The 18,027-nt window shown below is 41.1% G+C and overlaps 1 protein-coding gene across 1 annotated transcript in view; it reads right to left on the reverse strand.

Annotated features, from left to right (window-relative positions):
* The window catches only part of ADAMTS17 (ADAM metallopeptidase with thrombospondin type 1 motif, 17), a 183,254-nt gene that overhangs the window by 105,340 nt on the left and 59,887 nt on the right, over positions 1 to 18,027 (reverse strand). Inside the window, exon 6 of the mRNA XM_010572039.1 lies at positions 13,393 to 13,498. Within this exon, the coding sequence (XP_010570341.1) occupies positions 13,393 to 13,498 (106 nt within the window). The remainder of the gene's footprint in view (positions 1 to 13,392; positions 13,499 to 18,027) is intronic.

Raw genomic sequence — 18,027 nt, forward strand, 5'->3', positions numbered from 1 at the left:
CTTGTGCCGCAAGGGACAAATAGCACACATGAGAGACTGACATGGCAGGAACAGGCAGGCAGTGTGGCCTTTTACTCGCTCAAGCATTTCATCTAAAAGCTTGCTGTCCACGTGGTCCTAGATACCTGTAACAGAGCTGGCCAAACCCTACTGACATCAACGACAGTCCTTTTATATGGTTTGACTGAAGTTAGACAAAGGCCATGAAGAACAGGGTGAATCATCTTATGATCTTCTCCCCAGTAATATTATCACATGCTCACACTATTGATGACTTTTTCCAGCAGACATTTGCTCATGCAATTCTCTCTTGAGAATCCTTGCCTCTTTTGCAGAGTGGCTGATTCACAGCAGGGCAGGCATTGCCTGACGTATTCAAAGATATTTGGTAAGATGAAGGAACCCAGTTGCGATGCAACTCAACACTTAACTGTTCCGATGGCCTGCCTCCACTGCATCAAGTTTGTAGGATGTGGTCCCAGCATAGCAATATTTTCATGAAAAGGCTTCACAGTGTTTCTGGTAAGAATCAGCACGTTCTGAGACTGCAGGGGGTAGTGTACCTTGTGGCAGAAAAAGCACTGCTCCACCTAATACAAAGTCCTAGAAAAAGCTAAAGCTGATCGATATATGTACAAATAAACTTGGCAGAAACTCCACACTGAAGAGGTAGCATTACCTCAGGAAAACACCTTTCTTCCTTCTGATCTTAATGCTCACTCCTTTCCAAGTCCCATGTAGTATCTAATACAAATCTTTAAACATGAGAGCTGTCAAGCAGAGTAGTTCCAGCAGTATGCATTCAGACTCAGAAAGGAATGTGATGACACAGCATAGTGTAAACCATTCAGTACCAACTCCCTCAGCACAGGTGGGGTCCTGTCCTGCTTAGAATCCATCTCTCTGAAAGAAGACTTTTAAAGGTGCAAAGTAAGGTACAACTCTCAGTTATCAGGTGTGAGCGTGTAATGGAAGAAACAGCCTACTCCCATACTGCATAAGGACTCAAAAGTGGCCATAGTGGTCCAGTCTGATCATGCTGATGCAGCAGGGACTCACCTGAACCTACACAGGCAATGGAGATGTGAGAAAGGCTCATGCAATGAATCCAATCACATGACCACTGCCCAACATCACATGGGAATGACTGCCCAGGGCTAAAAATGCTCCTTCTCTGCCCTCACACCCTCCCAACAGGATGAGGAGCTCTGCACACTTACAGTAAAAATTGCACTATCTTTCATGTTGATCAGAGGCTTCCATTCCAGCCTTTCTTTTTTGGCCCTATGGGCCTTAACATCACAAACATGTAGATTCCTGGCCCCTTCACATCCCTAGAGCACTACCCCGCCTCCACAGCACTCATCCAACCAGATGCTTACCATTTCTAAACCCTTTCTCATGCTTTGATACGTGCCAACAACACACAGAGGCAACAGGTTTCTGACACAACATCAGTAAGAGTCAAGGACTGTTTTAACAGTCCAATCCCTGTTGAAGAGTTGAACACAGATATATCAAAAAACACTAATTGTAAAACGTGCATCAGTGACTCTTTACTGGGAATCACTTCTCTCAAGCTATCAGTGAAGACACACTGGCTACTTCACATGACCACAGCTGAGCTGTGACTCCAAAGGAAAAATAAAGTTATCTGAGGGCCAAAGGATAACGACCCCATGAAAATGTATGCACTAAGATGTTTCCTTGCCCTCCAAAAGATTTAATCCACTTCTTGGACATAAAAAATGCTCTCTCTCTCTCTCACTTCCTTCAGCCTGGTTTCAGAAAACAGGGAATTGTTGCAGAAGGAGCACAGTGACTAGGAATGAAACAGTGGTGGGGCATAGAAAGATCACTCGTTTCTCTTTTTGGGTGAGCAGAGGCTGCTGTGCTCCATCTGTAGCTCCTTGTATGCAGAAAGCACCCTGGTGCATCATGGAAGTAACATGCTGAAGGGTAACAAGCTGTTTGCTTTCAGCACTGCCTGAAGTGGGTGAGAACAAGGCCTCAGAAAATGTGACATGCATTTCCTCAGAAGATGAAAAGGGAATATAAATTGTAGAGTGGAAAAAAGACAAAACCCTGGGATAGCTGGGTGGGATTTCCCACCCACTAGGGAAGAAAGACAAAAGCTTAGTAAGAACGGCTGACGGGTCTGTCACTCAAAATGTTAGCAACCTAAGGGGAAGCTCTTGCATGCAATCACTTGAGTGAACTTTTCCAAAACTCCTGTGAAACCAGTGAAAGCCTCCAGTCAAGTACATTAATGACTGAGGGTCAAACCTGAATGAAGAGATGCAGCATGAGACACCCTTAAAAGAAATGCAAGGAGAAGGGAGAGACGGTGGAGCATATTTGCCAAATATGTGCAACACAAGTAACCACAAATGTCCCACACTCTACCCCACCAGGAAGCCACACACTGCCGAGCACTGGGGGAAGTGGGGCAGCCTGGGGAATGCACTGTAGGCGTCAGGAATGCTGGCTGCCTTCCCCACAAAGGGGGATGAATTCTCCATTCCTGGAGGTGGGAATGAGAAGAAGGCCAACATCAAAAGACAAAGAGGTGTGAAGTAACTGGAATATATATAATTCTACCAGCATCAAGTCTTCTGAAGTCACCAGACAAGCCAGTGGATACATGCTTTATGGTTCCCAGAGCAGCAGAGGTCCTTTTCACAGTAAGAAATATTTTTCAGCCTCTTTCCTTTATTCTTCTTTCTTGGTTTATGTTGCAAATCACTATGGGCTTGCAGATTCAGTGCAAGAAGAAATCCATCCTGTGTGACCCTCTTACACTGGTTCACCAAAATGACAGGTGACTGTAGTGGACAGTAACAAACCTGCGTGCTCTCTTTTGCTTGCAAGAATGAAAAAAAAAAACCAAAACAAAAAAGTCTAGGAAAAAAGTTGCACAGGAAATGCATGATCCAATTCTGTTAGTTGCAGTTATAATCTAGCAATGGATCGGTCTCCAGTAGTTTGGCTGAAGACATTTGCTTCAGCTGAAGACATTTGCTATAAGGATGTGGCATTTTCAGTGGTATCCTTGTCACAGCCACTTCCATCACTCAGGAGTGCTCCCCATCCTTACGGAAACTTTGTTTCCGGTAATGCTCCTCCTATATACCAGCTCCCTAAACTCTTGGGATTTTTCATAGTGGTGCAGCTGGGAAAATAATTCATAATCCCAGAACCATCTGGCCTTGGCTGTTCATAAATGATTTTAAAAGCTCAGCATGCTATCTCACTTAGTCTCACTCATTTGATCAGCAGGGAGAGACTTGATATCAAACAGGAACGTTGCAAATTATGGCTTGGTATCAAGGCAATTTTGAAATTATATGTTCAGACCAATTCTGAAGTGGAATTCTTTGGGAAGTAGGCGTGCCTGGTTGCCTACAAACCTCAAGGCTAATGAAGCCGCCAAGTTTGCTTTCATATTGTCTAAGAATGCCACATGAAGAAAAGTAAAAAGCAACTTGAAGATACTCTTGCTTTGAGTAACTTTGGCTTGAACATGTTAATGTGAAGACAAATTACAGAGAAACAAAAAAGTCTGTTATCTTCATAAGAAGATATCTCTTTAGAGGGTCTTTAGCTGATAAGAGGTGCAGCATGCATGTCATTTAACTGATGACAGCTTTCTGGAGACCGCATAGCAGTTTTTCTCATGTGGTTCTGTTCATTACACTCAGAGATGCTGCTTGCAATAATGCATTTGGCAAACCTGGTAAGGTTACTCCAATAAACACCATAAAAATATCAGCATGAGCTGAAGGTATGTATTGTAGTACTTAAGGTATAAGAAGAAAATATGAATACATTTTTCTAAACAAACAAGTTTGGTTTTTTTCTTCAAATGGAGAGAAGCCTCAGGATCATATCTGAATTAGTATTGAAAAAATGTCAATAACAGAGTGAAATAATGGAGGAAGCCGTAAAAAAAAAATACCAAATGGAGAGGATGACACTTAAAATGAGTAGACGGGAGTTGATACTTGTGCACACAAGCAGAAAAGCAGAAGATAAAGTCATTATTATAATGATCCTGTAGGAAAACCCAGTTTGCCACATTTCTTTAAAGATACTAAACCCAGGCAATCTGCATTTTTATCAAAAATTGACCATCAATGACCACGGTGGCTCATGATGGATACTAGGGAAGAGCTCTGCCCTCTTGGGCTAAATCTATCCCATGTTACATAGCAAGCAGCTTTACTTGAGATAAAGGAGGCACTAGACAGGAAAGAATTTACCCATTGAAAGGTGCTAGTGGCTGTGTTTTTGAGAGGAAGAAAGGAAGCTGTGCTTTTCCTCTGAAGTTAAGATACTTTTCCTAAGAATAAAGACTACCTAAACTAAGAAGCAAACTGTTTCTAAGGAGCATTTCTTTATGCTGTCTAGTTTTAATGTATATAATTAAAATGAATATTTAAAATGCTAGATTAGAAAACTGCCACTTCATTAGCTATCTCCAGAGTGATGCCAGCAAACAGCAGGGTGGCAGGAAGGGAGCTCAGCTGGTAGCAGGTGAAGAGACAGGCAGGCTTTGGACTCTCACTGGCATGTGAGAGTCAGCTACCAGTGGGTGGACATCAGAAATTTCCAAAAGGCCAAACTGTCCCATATGTGGATACGATCTGGCATACAAAATGAGTGTCTCAGTGGACTCTGGAGCAGAGAAAGAAGGTATAATAAAAAAATACTTGTTTTTAAGGCTCAACACCCTAAGCTAATTAGAACCCAGCAGGAAGGAAACTTTTCAAGCAAGTGAGAACAAATCATTATGATCAGACTCCTTTTGCTTTGCTTTGTTTTACCTAAACAAGAGCAAAGGCAGAAAACTGAGAAAACTGTGAAAACTGTGGATTATTCTTCTCGGTTTTGGAAACTGGGGTTCAAGTAAAGACATAGATGACAAAACTCCCTCCTGGGTTGGATCCAGCAATGGAAAGAGGCCCAGCATCTGATGTGGGGAGGATTTTGCAAATGGAAAGGGATCATTGAGAACAAAGAAGGCCCCTCTATTTCACTTGTCTAGTAAACTCTTTTTGCTGAATTTTATTCCCCAACACAACTGTTGGCCAAGAGGCAGCCAACCTTGTTCCACTACAGTGCAGCCTTTCACTGACATAACAGTAAAGGGAACCACATTTTTAGAGGCAACAACATTTCCAGTGGTGTTGCTGCTGCTGAGTTACTACTGAAGGCTTGTCCAAGTTACAGTCTGGGATTTATCACCTTCCCCAGCTCTGCAGCCATTTTCGCCTGGAACCTGTTGAACTCAGCTGGCCAGGCAGACAGCATGGGTTACAGGCTATTGGAACCCAACTGCTAGTGGAAAAGTAAATAACAAATGATTATTTGGTAAATGGCACTTGCAAACCTATTATTTCCTGTGTTGGTGTGTACTGTAGAGGTTGCACAATGGGGACTTGCACTGTCCCTGTGTTTTGGGTCACTGGGTACACGAGGCTGTTGCCAGCAAAGCCAATGAAATATGAAACTAGAACCCTTGTAGCAGGAAGCATATGCAAGATTTGCCAAATCATTACGGCCCAGCTATTTAACGTGGCCTTGGCTTACTCAGCAGAATAAGGCTTCAAAAAGAAAGACATAGCTGGCAAAGCCACAAAGCTATTGATTAAATGAAAATTGTGTTGTCTGAGAGTTTCTAAATGACTGTCGTTTGCCTGTTTGGTGCAGTTTTATTAAGTAAAGCTGTACAAGATGCTCAAAAACAGAGAAATTGGAGGGCCTGCAAGAGAATGTTGCTTCACTAGGGATTACATAGAGATCCTTCACAAAGCATGGAGTAAAACCATAGAAACCCTTGCCTGAAACTACACTAATGCTTGCCACACGAGTCCAGAAAGCAATGGGAGGCGGACATTCCCACGCCCAGTTCCAATGTGGTTACAGTCCAATACTGTAAATAACTATCAAACTTGGAAGATACAAGGGTGAGAAAAGATACACATGGCAGAGGAAAGGTATACCACCACCACACTAGGATTAGCAGGTTCAGTAACCACACCTGTACATATCTTGCAGTTTTACATAAAACTAAAAAACCCCACCTAAAACCAGGCGTATTATCCAGAGTCTGGCACATGATACTACTTGAACATCTCAATTTCTCCTTCCCAATCTTCTTTTTCTCTATGTGATTTCTCTATGTGATTTTCTTTATCTGATTTTTCTCTATGTGATATCCTACTGTCATTGCAAAAACAACTTGCCCAAACAAGGTTAATACAACAGGGATATTCTGCTTCTGGGATTCAAATTAACTTACTCAGGTATCATGTACTGTATTATGTTGGGCAAACCACCTTCTGTTTAGTGGTGCTCCTTACTACCTCTTCCTCAGGTCAAACCATCCATGCTTGCAGGAGTCTCCCCTGATTTTTTTTATTTAAGTATGTTTAGATCTATATCTGTCTTTGATCTCTGCTTTCTTTTGACTAATTTAGGACACAGTTTTCAGAAAGCTGTTATGAAGCCACTAATATCAAACTACTTAGGTATATAATTTTTTTTCTCTAAAACAGACCCCTTGGTGTGTTACCAAAAGTGGAAGAAGCATCTCCTGAAATGTTAGGCTATACCTAGTTCTCTCTCAAAACCAGAATATGTTATTAAATAATTGCTTTGACTAGATCATACTGATTCTGATGTACAAACATATATGATGAAATATGCAGTGCTCCATTATGTCCTTTTGGAGTTGTACAGAGAAGGGCAACTTAACTGTGAAAATGTGCTTGCAATTATCTGCGGAAGAAGAATGAAACCTGGGAGGAGGGGAACAAGAAAAGGGAGCCTGGGAACAGAGAGAGACATTCCACAACAGATTTACAACACAAATGGCAGAAAATAAAATTAGCAACTCCAGGGTGGGTACGGACTGTTGCCAGCATTTTTGGCCAGCCTCAGGGTATGTCTACACGGCAGTCAGTCACTCCCAGTAATCCTGAGACTCCAATATACTGGAACAGCGACATACTCCTGTGAGATTTAAAACGAAGAGTGCTGGCACTAGTAGAATATAGCTGGGCAGTAACTGCCTGAATCAAACTACCCAGCTATGCAGGAAGTCTTGGTGCAGCAACAAAGTGACTAGCACCTGAGCTTGCTAGAGTAAAGCTTGCATGTGATTGCCTCTGGCTCCAGTCCTCATTGGGATCCAACTGACCATGATTTTCAACCCCTACAAATGCAGACATGCGAGTTCCAACACATTGTCTTTTGCAGCATGGTCAAAACAGCCACAGAGGGTTTTACAGAGGGACAGAGGGAACTGTGCCACAGCTCTCCACCACAAGACAGAATCTATGTCCAAACTGCCAGCAGTGCCATTGGAGAGGTTTATCCATTCACAGGACAGATCCTGCCAGCCACAGGCTGCATCCCTGAGCCATCACATAAATGGATCCTACCTTACAGGCCCACAAGATGGGCACCTTTTTGCAAGGTCTCTCTATGGTAAAACATTCATGCACAGGAGTGAATAAGATGCCTGTGGGCATGTGTTAAGCTAGAGCCTTTAACTATATGCTGAAATATTACCCTAGGCATAGAAGTTTGGCCTCATTTGGAGGACAGAGGGACTAGAGTGAAAATTGAAGTTGTTAAGATAAACCAGAAACTGAGACTTTGGTGCTTCTACATGTTTGATTCTGCAACTTTAATAATGTTGGTTTTAATGCCTTTTGGGATGTAAGAAGTAATCTGAGGACAGATTGCTTCCTGGCAATTAATTGGTGTACTTTTGCAATAGCAATGAAGAAAAACATTCCATAGAAATTCAGGTCAGGCAGAACCTGCCTGATAAATGTGGGACTAACTCATGCCTCTGCTACTCTTCATACAGCAGTTGCAAGGTCTGCCTTCTTTTCTGTGATTGATCTTGCTGTCAGCACCATAACATTCAAGGATCCAACTGGTTGCTTTGCTCATACTTCTAAAAACCAGCTCTTTACAAATGCTATGAAGAAAACCTTGCATTTGCCATCATTATAATGCAGGTGGTCAAAAAAGCAACACAGAGCAGAAAAAGAAGCTCAGATGGGAGCTTTTTTGAAAAATAGGGTTTAAAGTCAGCCAGGATAGAAACTACACTCAGCTGCCTACATTGGTAGAGCCGTGCATTCAATGCTAAGTGAGCTGCTCTAAAAAAGACAGAGGGGGTTGGTTTTTTTCTTTCGAAACAGCTTCTCAGCTCCCACATCCTGCCCCTAAATGTTATAATCCCAGGATAAAATGAGAGAATTTGTAGCAAAGGTCCCCCCACTTTTATATTGTTTCCAGAACCACTCCCCTTGCACCACCACCATGATTTGGCTGGCTGGTTGCATTGCTGCCAGCACTACGCTGACTGGAATCACAAAACAATACAGACTGCTTAAGAAAAAAAGTAGGTTTATATCAGCACAGTGTGCACTCTGCAGCACTACCTGACTGCTCAGATCTGTGTCCCATTTACTGTTGTGGTCCTCAGCTTCCATGTGAAACTTTTCATTTTTAAAACGCATTATGACCAAATCTTTATAAATTGCTGGGTGGGGAAGAGGGGGGACTGTTAATTTCCTGTTTGTTTTAGGAATTAAGCTTGTATGCCTGCACCACACTGACCTGGTTTTGCCAGTGTAAGTTGTCATGGCGTTATTCTGTACCTTTTGGATCTGCTCAAGACATGTTCCCTTCAGCCTGCAACATTTTCACATTCTGCCTTACAACTATTCGCATGACAGAATCTCTCTGCTGGGTGCTGCACTAGACAGATCAGGGAAGTAAGTTTATTCACAAGTCTATTAGCATAAATATCAGGCCACAAAAGGAACATCCAGAGAGTGCTTTTCCCTCACCTGCAACACCACTATGGCTTGAGATACACCACAAAGGCCATACTTAATTATGCAGCAGCACCCTAAAGTAATTTTAACCAAGCTACATCTATCAATACTTAACACCTAAAGCAAATAATCATACTGGACAGAAACCTGCCAGTTCTAAACTCTTATCTTGTCTGATTCCAAATCCAGAGCTGTTTGATTTGTGCATTATAAGCTTTTTACCTTTGGATTCATTTTTGTCCTCATCTTTGTCCTCATCTGTTTCAGCTTCAAGTTTGAGGCCATGCGGTTTCAGACTGTTGGCAACAGACTGCATCTTGCTTATTGTCAGTTGATTTTGATTCACTTTCTTAAGGGCATCTGACACGGTGTGGCTTTCAGCCATACCACCTCCGGCTATTCTCTCACCATCTAGGCAGTGCCAGGTTCCGCTAGCTCATGAATGGGAATCTTCCCTCCTCACCCAAGCCTGCCCCCCCATCCCACAACAGGAAAGCAGAGGCTGTTGAAAGAAACAGGAATGGCAACAAAGCTGGCATTGTTGTCCTGAAAAACCACTGGCTACAGCCCACCCGCTTCATTTAGGGGATAACGGATATAAGGATGAATCCCAGCTTTTGTTTAAAAAACTTATTTGCCTTTTTCTTTGGAGAATGACTTGAAAATGGTAACAATGTCACTGCTGTAGGCAAAATGAGAACCAAGGGAGGGGGAAGCGGCGCTATTTTTCTAAAAGTCATAGTTGTTCAGGGTGGTCTTTGGGGTATGAATCTCAGATCAACTTCCTACTGGTGCGGTTCATGGAGGAGGAGGGAAGCACCATTCAGGACCTGTTGACAACAGTAGGGCATTTTCAAGCTCTTACTGATGTAGTTGCCCTGCTAGCCTGAGGAAAGATGAGAGTAAGAAAGTGCTCAGCATATTACGTTGTTTATAATATGAAGACCTTGGACTTACACTTTTTAAGACTTCAGGGACCACTGTGATCTCTGTGTCTTCCCTTTTGTGTAGGTCAGAACACAGTACTCCACCCAGCAATCCCTGGATAAACACCAACTGTGGTTACATTAAAGTGTGTTAGTTTAAAAGACACCCACTACTGACCATGCTGAATGAAGGAATGAGGCTTGCTGAGGGTCCTGACTTGTATAGTAAGAAGTTTATGATTTGCAGCCTCACGACATATTCAGTGGTCTCTACCTTGCCTGTTGCCTTTTTGTAACAGCAAAATTCATCTCCTGGACTCTTTGTAGGAAAAATTGTATCTAAATACAAATGGATGCTCCCTTTGTGTCCATGGATCAGAATTATTATTCCAGATTTGAAAATATAAATACAACAGACGAAAGTTATATCACTCACCCCATCATCAAGCAGCAACAACTCTATAGGTTAAACCTGCAGATGAACTTTTATAAGACCTATAAGTGTCACCCTAATGGACCTATTTAATGATGTCTCCATGTTTTCACAGTGCAGCTGTCCATAATTGTGTTTCTTGCAGTGAGTCCAAATGACATTAGTGTCAGATTAGAATCTGACACATCAATTAGTAATCCATTCACTTTTTCCAAAGTCTACATCAGAAACTATCTGTGAATGCCAAATTGGGCTTGTGATCTCCACAGACATTTGTTAGTCTTCGGGCAAGAAGTCATAAATCTCAGCTTTTCTACACTCATAAGGAAATAGGCCTTCAATAAAGCTCACAATTATGGCTCTCCAAAATTTATATTTTTGCCAATATGGATGTAAGGTTTTTTTGTGTTTGTTTTTTTTTAATTAAGAAACTTGCACCTAGTTTTCCTTGGTTTTCATTTTTAAACCTGAGGCTCATGTCAGCTTCTCTGTCTTCATCTCTGCAATGGGTTTCCTTACATTTCACTTAAAAACTGTGAGTTTGTAGGTAAAGTCTGCAAACAATCCTTCTATTGGCACAAGAAGTGCTGAAACAGGACTGGTCAGAGCATCCTGTTGCAGTTCAAAACCAGAAGAATAAGGAGAGGCCTGACACCTAGTAAGGTCAATGAAAAGAGTCCTGTTGACTTCAAGGCCAGAAGGGCACCAGTAAATTGACCAGACTTTGAAATAAGTAACTAGGCCACTGGTGGGTGACAGTATAGAGGGATGATTTTGATGTTCAGATTGGGTGGTGAGAGAGAGATGGCATTTTTTCCCCTCTGTTTTGATTTGGCACACTGGGGTTTGATTATGCATGCTTACAGCTGGGCTTAAGCAAGGGAAGAGGGGGCAGAAGGGCCAGAGGGCTTGCACCAGTGAGTGATAGAGAATTGCAACTCACTGTGAAACAGGCTAACCTGGAACGCGTCCCCAAAACACCTGTGGCAGCAGAATCCTGCCAGCAGCTTCTCTAACCTAATCCAGCTGGCTGCTTAAGTTGGAGCCTTCCTGGTTAACGTGCCTTCTGAGAGCTACATTGCCCAGACCCAGACACCTTTGGTCCCTAGACTAGCTCTCACACACCCTCCACACCCCTCCAGTACTCAAGTACTCTTCCCAGTCTCTCTTGCCTGAGCCTGTTCTAGTCTCTTCTCTCTCAGTAAAGTGGCTCATGAGGCAGCTCTGTTAGAAAATGCAGTCTCCTTTGTCATTTGTCCTTCTTCACCTGCAATCTTCATTTAAGCTCTCCATCTCGCCCCACAATGGGATCTATGACTCTTCTGAAGCCGAAGATTCTCTGCACAATAGCACACTTCCTGTCCAAATCCTCCAGTGTACTGAACCCAAGCCACCCTCTGTCAAGTCCTTTAGACATCTCATACCCACCTCTTGAAATAGTTTTCCAAGATGGAGCCAAAGAAAGACAACCAGCAGAGAAAGGACATTATGGTCTTACCACCAAAATTGTACTCAGAAAAGAAAATGGAGTTTGCTATTTTCTGCACAGATGGAGAGCTGTATCCAAAAGCATTACATCCCCTATTTATGTTGTGGATTTTTTGCAAGGCATTATTAGAAGGAAGCTTGACAGCTCTGCTGAGAAACTTGGCAAGCACCAGGACAGACCAGTCTCACTCTTTTACACAGCTGGATTTTCTGCAGCTCAAGTATTTTTCCCTCTTGCTCTTGGCCCATCCAAAGATGAGTGCTGAATTTCCCTTAACATTACCCACAGGTTAATTTGTTATTAAGTTTAGGCTCAGTTTAACATCTTGGCATGCAATTTAAATAAAACCAAAACCAAATGTCCTTCATTTCTGCTGAAACCACCCTTGGTTTGGCTCGGCTGCCTTTGGTGTCACTGGAGGGTGAACAGGAGATTCATTTTTGTCTTGTCATTTTTGGTAGTAACCTAAATATCCTCCATGCAACTTTGAAACACATTCCCATAAAATAATTATTTGTCATGGAATGAGACTGGCCAGAATCTGAACACGATACATTGGCTCTGACTTAGCTGTCAACTACTTGTTACTGTAGGAAAGGAAGATACAACAGACACGTAAACTGTAGGAGTCCAGAAGGGTGCAGATAAAATTTATGCACAACTTCTTACTAAAGGAACAATGATGGTATTTCACACCTTCCATCCAGAGAGGCTAAAGGAAGGAATACTTGAAAATCCCATAGGTACAGCCCTTGCCCCTGTATAAATTTGTTCCTGGTCTAATTCTATACCTTACACAGTCTAACTGTGACACGGTGCAACCAGAGTGATGTCAATGGAAAGGGAAAAAAGGTCATACGTATTATGAGTAAGTGAGTATTACACTTAGCCTGGAAAGCAGTGGATGTGGATGCTGACCTTTGGGTTAACTCATTAACTTCCCTAAGACAATGCAGGTGACTCTTCCAGTAAATTTTGATTTCTTCTGTCCATGGGATATTTACAGATAGCTTTAAAAAGTCTTCAAAGTCACCTGCAGAAAGTACTCAGTAATCCCATTCTGCAAATTTCTGTCTGACTAGGAATTATCACGTTCTTTGCTGTTTTTTCCAGTCAGTGTTCAAAGTGTGACAGTTAGCTGTGATTGAGCTGATAAATCAAGTTATATAATTTCTTTCTGTTGATCAAAAAATACAGCTTAAAGGCATTTCCAAAATACTGATATTTACAATTTTGCCACAGTAGATTACTTCACATACAGAGATTAAACCATTACCGAAGTATTTAACTATTAAAATTCTTGACATAGACACCTGGACTTCAGAGAAAATTGAGCAAGTTCAAAGATTTTACAGTTGATGTTGTTTTTGTGGACCTATTCTACAGCATAAACAAAAGCAGAATTCGTCTCTACTACCATGAACCATTTAAGAGAACAAGGTGTCTTTATGCTACTCAAAATCAAAACATAGAGTGGAAAATAGGGGAAGATCAAATAGAAAGATTTATGTGTGCTGAAATGAATACTTACATAAGCCTCCTAAAAATTAAGTTATTTATCAATCTGCTAGATTTATGAAATCATAACAAACATGCCACACTAGTAATTTAACTTGTATGGCTTTAAAGGGAAGTATGCTACAGTGGCATAAGTAAAGAAACAGAAGGACAAGTTCTTACTTGTGCCCCAGTTCATGTGCAATTGTAAATGCCAGATTGAGACCGTTGTCTTCAGCTAGAACACACTTTCTCTTGGCACTGCAGACACCTCCCAGGTAAGCAATTCCTGCAACAGAAACAGAGAATGCTCCCATCAGAATCAGTGAAACAGCTCATTCACTCAAAATATACAGCAGTAACTCAAGCAAAATGGTAAGAAATGCGCCCAGTATGCAAAATATTAGAGCATTTGAGCGCAGAGTTTGCGCACAAAATCATCTGAGTAATTTGTTCATCATCCTATTGAAAAATCAGTCCAGAATTTTGTTAGACAGCAAACAAGTTAAACACACTCACTACTGCTTTCATTGGAAAATATATTTCACTGTCTCAAAAATATATTTCACTGACTCAAAAATTCATCTAAGCTTGTCTATTAATGCCTTCTACTACAATGATAGAAGATGCAGTGAAGTAGCCTTAACAAGCATTTAAATGGAGTTCTCCCGATTTTCAGAATAAAGCTGGGGAAAAGGAATAAAACAATAAAAGCAGAGACTCTCTGAAAAGATCTTACATTTTCCCTTATTTTCATACTTAAAGCAAGAGTGGAATAGTCAGAAAAGCTGGCAAACTCCTGATGGTGACTCACAAAGCCAACGTAGGTGGCAGAAGTCTTCTATGACTTAGTGGAATTCAGGATTTGGTCCCATGGACAATTGCACAGTACTCTCTAGGCCTGTTTGTGTGGGCACCACAAACCGTTGTAGGCCAGAGTCAAAAAAGGAAATCAGAAGTTACGGCATGAAACTTCTGCTATGGAAAAACAATAGTCCTCATATGCCCTTCCTGCATCCAGACTGTGCCCTGCAGAAAGTGCCATTGCACTTGGAAATGCTGTGATGGCATCACAGGCCACACACAGGGCAATTTGCTGATGAGATTTTGTTTCATCTGCCACCTAGAAACCACAGTTAAGCCATTGGGAGTTATGCACAAGAGTTAAAGACAGAACCTAAGGATGTCTCTATTTATACAAGTCCTCCACTGCTAAATAAGCACCTCTCAAAAGCCACACAAACAGTTCAAGTGTGCATACAAAACAAGATTTCCAGACAGCATGCAGCAACCTAAATGCCAAGTTCATCCTGCCACTTCACACATCCTTCTGCCGTGCTGGAAGAAAGGGAAGTGTAAAGACCTTCCACAAATGCCTTTCAATTTTTTTCACAGCAGATAAATTTGCTTACATTTAACAGAAAACAAGAAATCTATTTCCTTGCTGTAATGCTGTTCTCACAGAGGGTTAGGTAGGCTCTAGCTGCCTTTAATGAGTAGACCACAACCATACAATGGAGACATTATCTCTTTTTTTCCCTTCTTCCGTCAGAGTTGACAAAGCTCTGTTTATCAGGGTGCAAATGGTATAAAACTTTAGACCTGGAAGAAGTCCAGTTCTGTTTTATGAGTTTTGACAACAATATGGCTATGGATATTTGCTGCCGGGGGATCCTGCATGGAATGAAGGATGGGCAATAGCCTTTTAATTCAGCACGAGCAGCAGAGAGTGAAGGCAGTGCAGAAATCAGACACTAACACTTGCTTACTTTAAAAGTGCTGAGTGTAGAAGGCCAGATTCATACCACATGGAAAAAAATGAAATCAAGATTTAATCTTTTTAAATTCATGACCATAGAAGGCTGGATTTCAGTACTCTTCTTAAACTGACTTGCTTTTTACTCGCAGCATAGTCATAAGGATGTCAAGGAATTGCTCAGGAAGTAATATGTTACTTTGAGAAGAGATTGCAGCCTCAGTCCACACACCTGATGGCCTAATGAATGGGTCATAGAACAGAATTTCAGCTGTAGGTGTCTGCAGTGTGTCTTGGGCTATAAACATGTCTTCTGTTTCTTTTAAAGATCACAAAACATTTCTGCTTGATTTCTGAAAGGGAAGCAGATATTTCTGCTGATTTATATCTGCTACTATGCACCCTTATGGTGACTTACAAATAATAATGCCCTCATCAATAACAGTCTTTTGCTTTCAACCCTATCTGGGATCAGCAATTTCTGGGAATACTTTTGGCAGAAGAAAAAAACTGTTTGAAAAATGTTAGTTTATTGTAAAACCAACAGCAGAATGTCTGAGATTAAGAGGAACTGCCAGATTTTGGTTAAAGGGAAGCAAAAATTGAATATTTGAGTCACAGAAGCTACAACAATTAGGGGACTCAGCAAACCCTCTTTAGATTTGTGCCTTTGTACATTTTTGAATTCTTAAATCCTCTCCCAGCATGCGTACATGAAGAATGCTTCATGCCAAATTGCTAATCCACTCTGTAGCTGCCTCTCCACTGGAGCATACTGTGCTGTCACAGGAGACAAAACTGTGATGGCCCGTCGGCTGCTGGTAATCCTGATCCCCAGCTGTGAGAGAGGAAAACTAGTGAGGGCTGTCGAGTTCACCTTCACTCACTAGCTTGCCCAGCGCAGGCTCTTCCCACAACGGTGTGCTATGACTCTGTGGCACAACCACCATCTACTCAAAAGTAACTCCCAGAGATCCTTCTGCCTTCTGGGGATGAGGCAAATGTAGCTCTGTAATCAACTGACCCAACTAGGCTGAAATACACTTTTACTGAATAGGGAGGGATATTTTAGTTACCTTTCAGCAGTTTTAGGTACAGCTAACATCACAGCAGGATTCTTACTGGAAGTGTTTCATTCCTACTACTAAAGCTGATTATTCTGCCTTTATCTTCCATTTAACCAGTGCCAGTGTATATCTCAGTTGTATCTGACACATGAGGTTTTAAATGAGAAGCAACAAAACAGTATTGCATCTCAAGATTAGTGGTCAACGAGGCAAGCCAGTTTAGCTTGAAATGATTCATGCTAATTTCCTTCTGACAAATTTCATAAAATGAGGCTGAGTCAATGTTTGATGTCACTTGGAGATGGAAGGGGGCAATATTTCCATGTTTGGGAGCTGTGGTATAGCAAAACAGTCTAGAGTTCTGTCCACATATTAAAAGAGGTTAAATATCAACTAAAATGTCAAATACATTATCTCAAATGGTAATTCTTCTGAAGTCTTTGTTTAGTGGTTCTAATCCCCCACTGAAACTGACTGGCAGTAACACTGGTCTGTGCTAAAAGCCTCATTATTCAAAGGTGGAAAACTAATGATTAAAGACTTGCACATCCATCAGTGGCTGAAAAAGAAGTGACTGTGGCTCAGTTACAGACTCCCAGTCACCTTATTTTTATTAGTTATTTTCAATGCTTAATGTGAATCCTGTGTGGCCATATTATAATATTTGCAGTGACCCATTTAAAAATGTAGACATCTAAAATTAGTTTATTATTACAATTATTAAAGACTTCTGTTGCGGTGGAGCCCAGGGATCAGACAGTATAGGAACAGAAGTGGACTGGGCAGAGAAACTCATAATTCTAGAAGAGCAGACAGCAGAAAACTTTGCAGTACATGAAATGAACCCAGTAAGAATTCCAGATCATGAACTGCTGAGTGGTTATTAATAAGAGTCATTCTGGAACAGCAAGCCAGTTACAACAAATTTTAAGCCTGAAAAAGCATGCTTGTTTTTGAAATATCAAACTATAGTTCTATCAAACTATTTCCTAAGACTATAATTTTCTTTTGGACCAATACATTTTACCATTAATTCTAATGAAAGAATATAAATAGCAAATATGCTATTGATCTGCAAACATAATACAGTTCTTTAGTAAATATATCTGAACCCTTAAGATAAATGCAACTTTTTTGTAACCGAATACAATGATCCATATAATTGATATACAGAGAAAAATACACCTTTAGCCAACAATGATTGTAGTACAATGCCTTGGTAGCTGCATTGATATGATTTATCTTCTTCATTGGGATGAATGGAAACTGCTGTTTGCCTCTTAAAATTCCAGAATTTTACCTGAGCCTTTCAAGTCTGTGGAAATGGAATAGAAACTTCATGAAATCAGTCTTGTTTGTGAAAATCCTGGCATGCTGTGGTTCTACCAGTCTGGGAATAATATAAGAGGAACTTCTCTTATTTGGTAATTTTGCTTCTGGCCCTGTCTGGGAGACAGTTGTGTGAAAATGAAAAATAGGGAAGAAAGTTGAACTGGTTGGTTTGGGGTTTTGGGGGCTTGTTTTATTTTGTTCTAAAAAACCCCACACTTCTCCCGTGCTCATGCAAATACACAGACAGAAGCTTTCTTCAGGGAAAAAAAGTTCTTATCATTCCAGATACACTACTAACTGTCAGCAATTACCACAATTCTATTTTAATATCAAAAAAGGTCAAGCAGGAGCATCAGTGGTAGAGGGAAAGGAAAGCCAATTACTATTTTGACTATTACCTAGTGTGAGGGTTTTTCCTTTCTCTCATGAGAAATTGCATAATTACAATCCATAACTTCTGTGCTTGGGTTTGAACACGCAAAGCTATCTGCACTTCCACAGCAAACCTTAGGACACAGGCAACTGTGTAAACTCAGATTTATCCAAAAAGTTGTCATACATAAACAGTTTGCAGCTGTTGGCCTTTCTGCCAGCTAATGAGTCCTCTACTAGCAATATCTCTAAGGGGAATGATTACATTTATCCTACCAGCTCAGCTAGGCA

The sequence above is a fragment of the Haliaeetus leucocephalus genome, unplaced genomic scaffold, assembly GCF_000737465.1.
Source record: "Haliaeetus leucocephalus isolate CR32 unplaced genomic scaffold, Haliaeetus_leucocephalus-4.0 Scaffold339, whole genome shotgun sequence".
Taxonomy (NCBI): Eukaryota; Metazoa; Chordata; class Aves; order Accipitriformes; family Accipitridae; genus Haliaeetus; species Haliaeetus leucocephalus.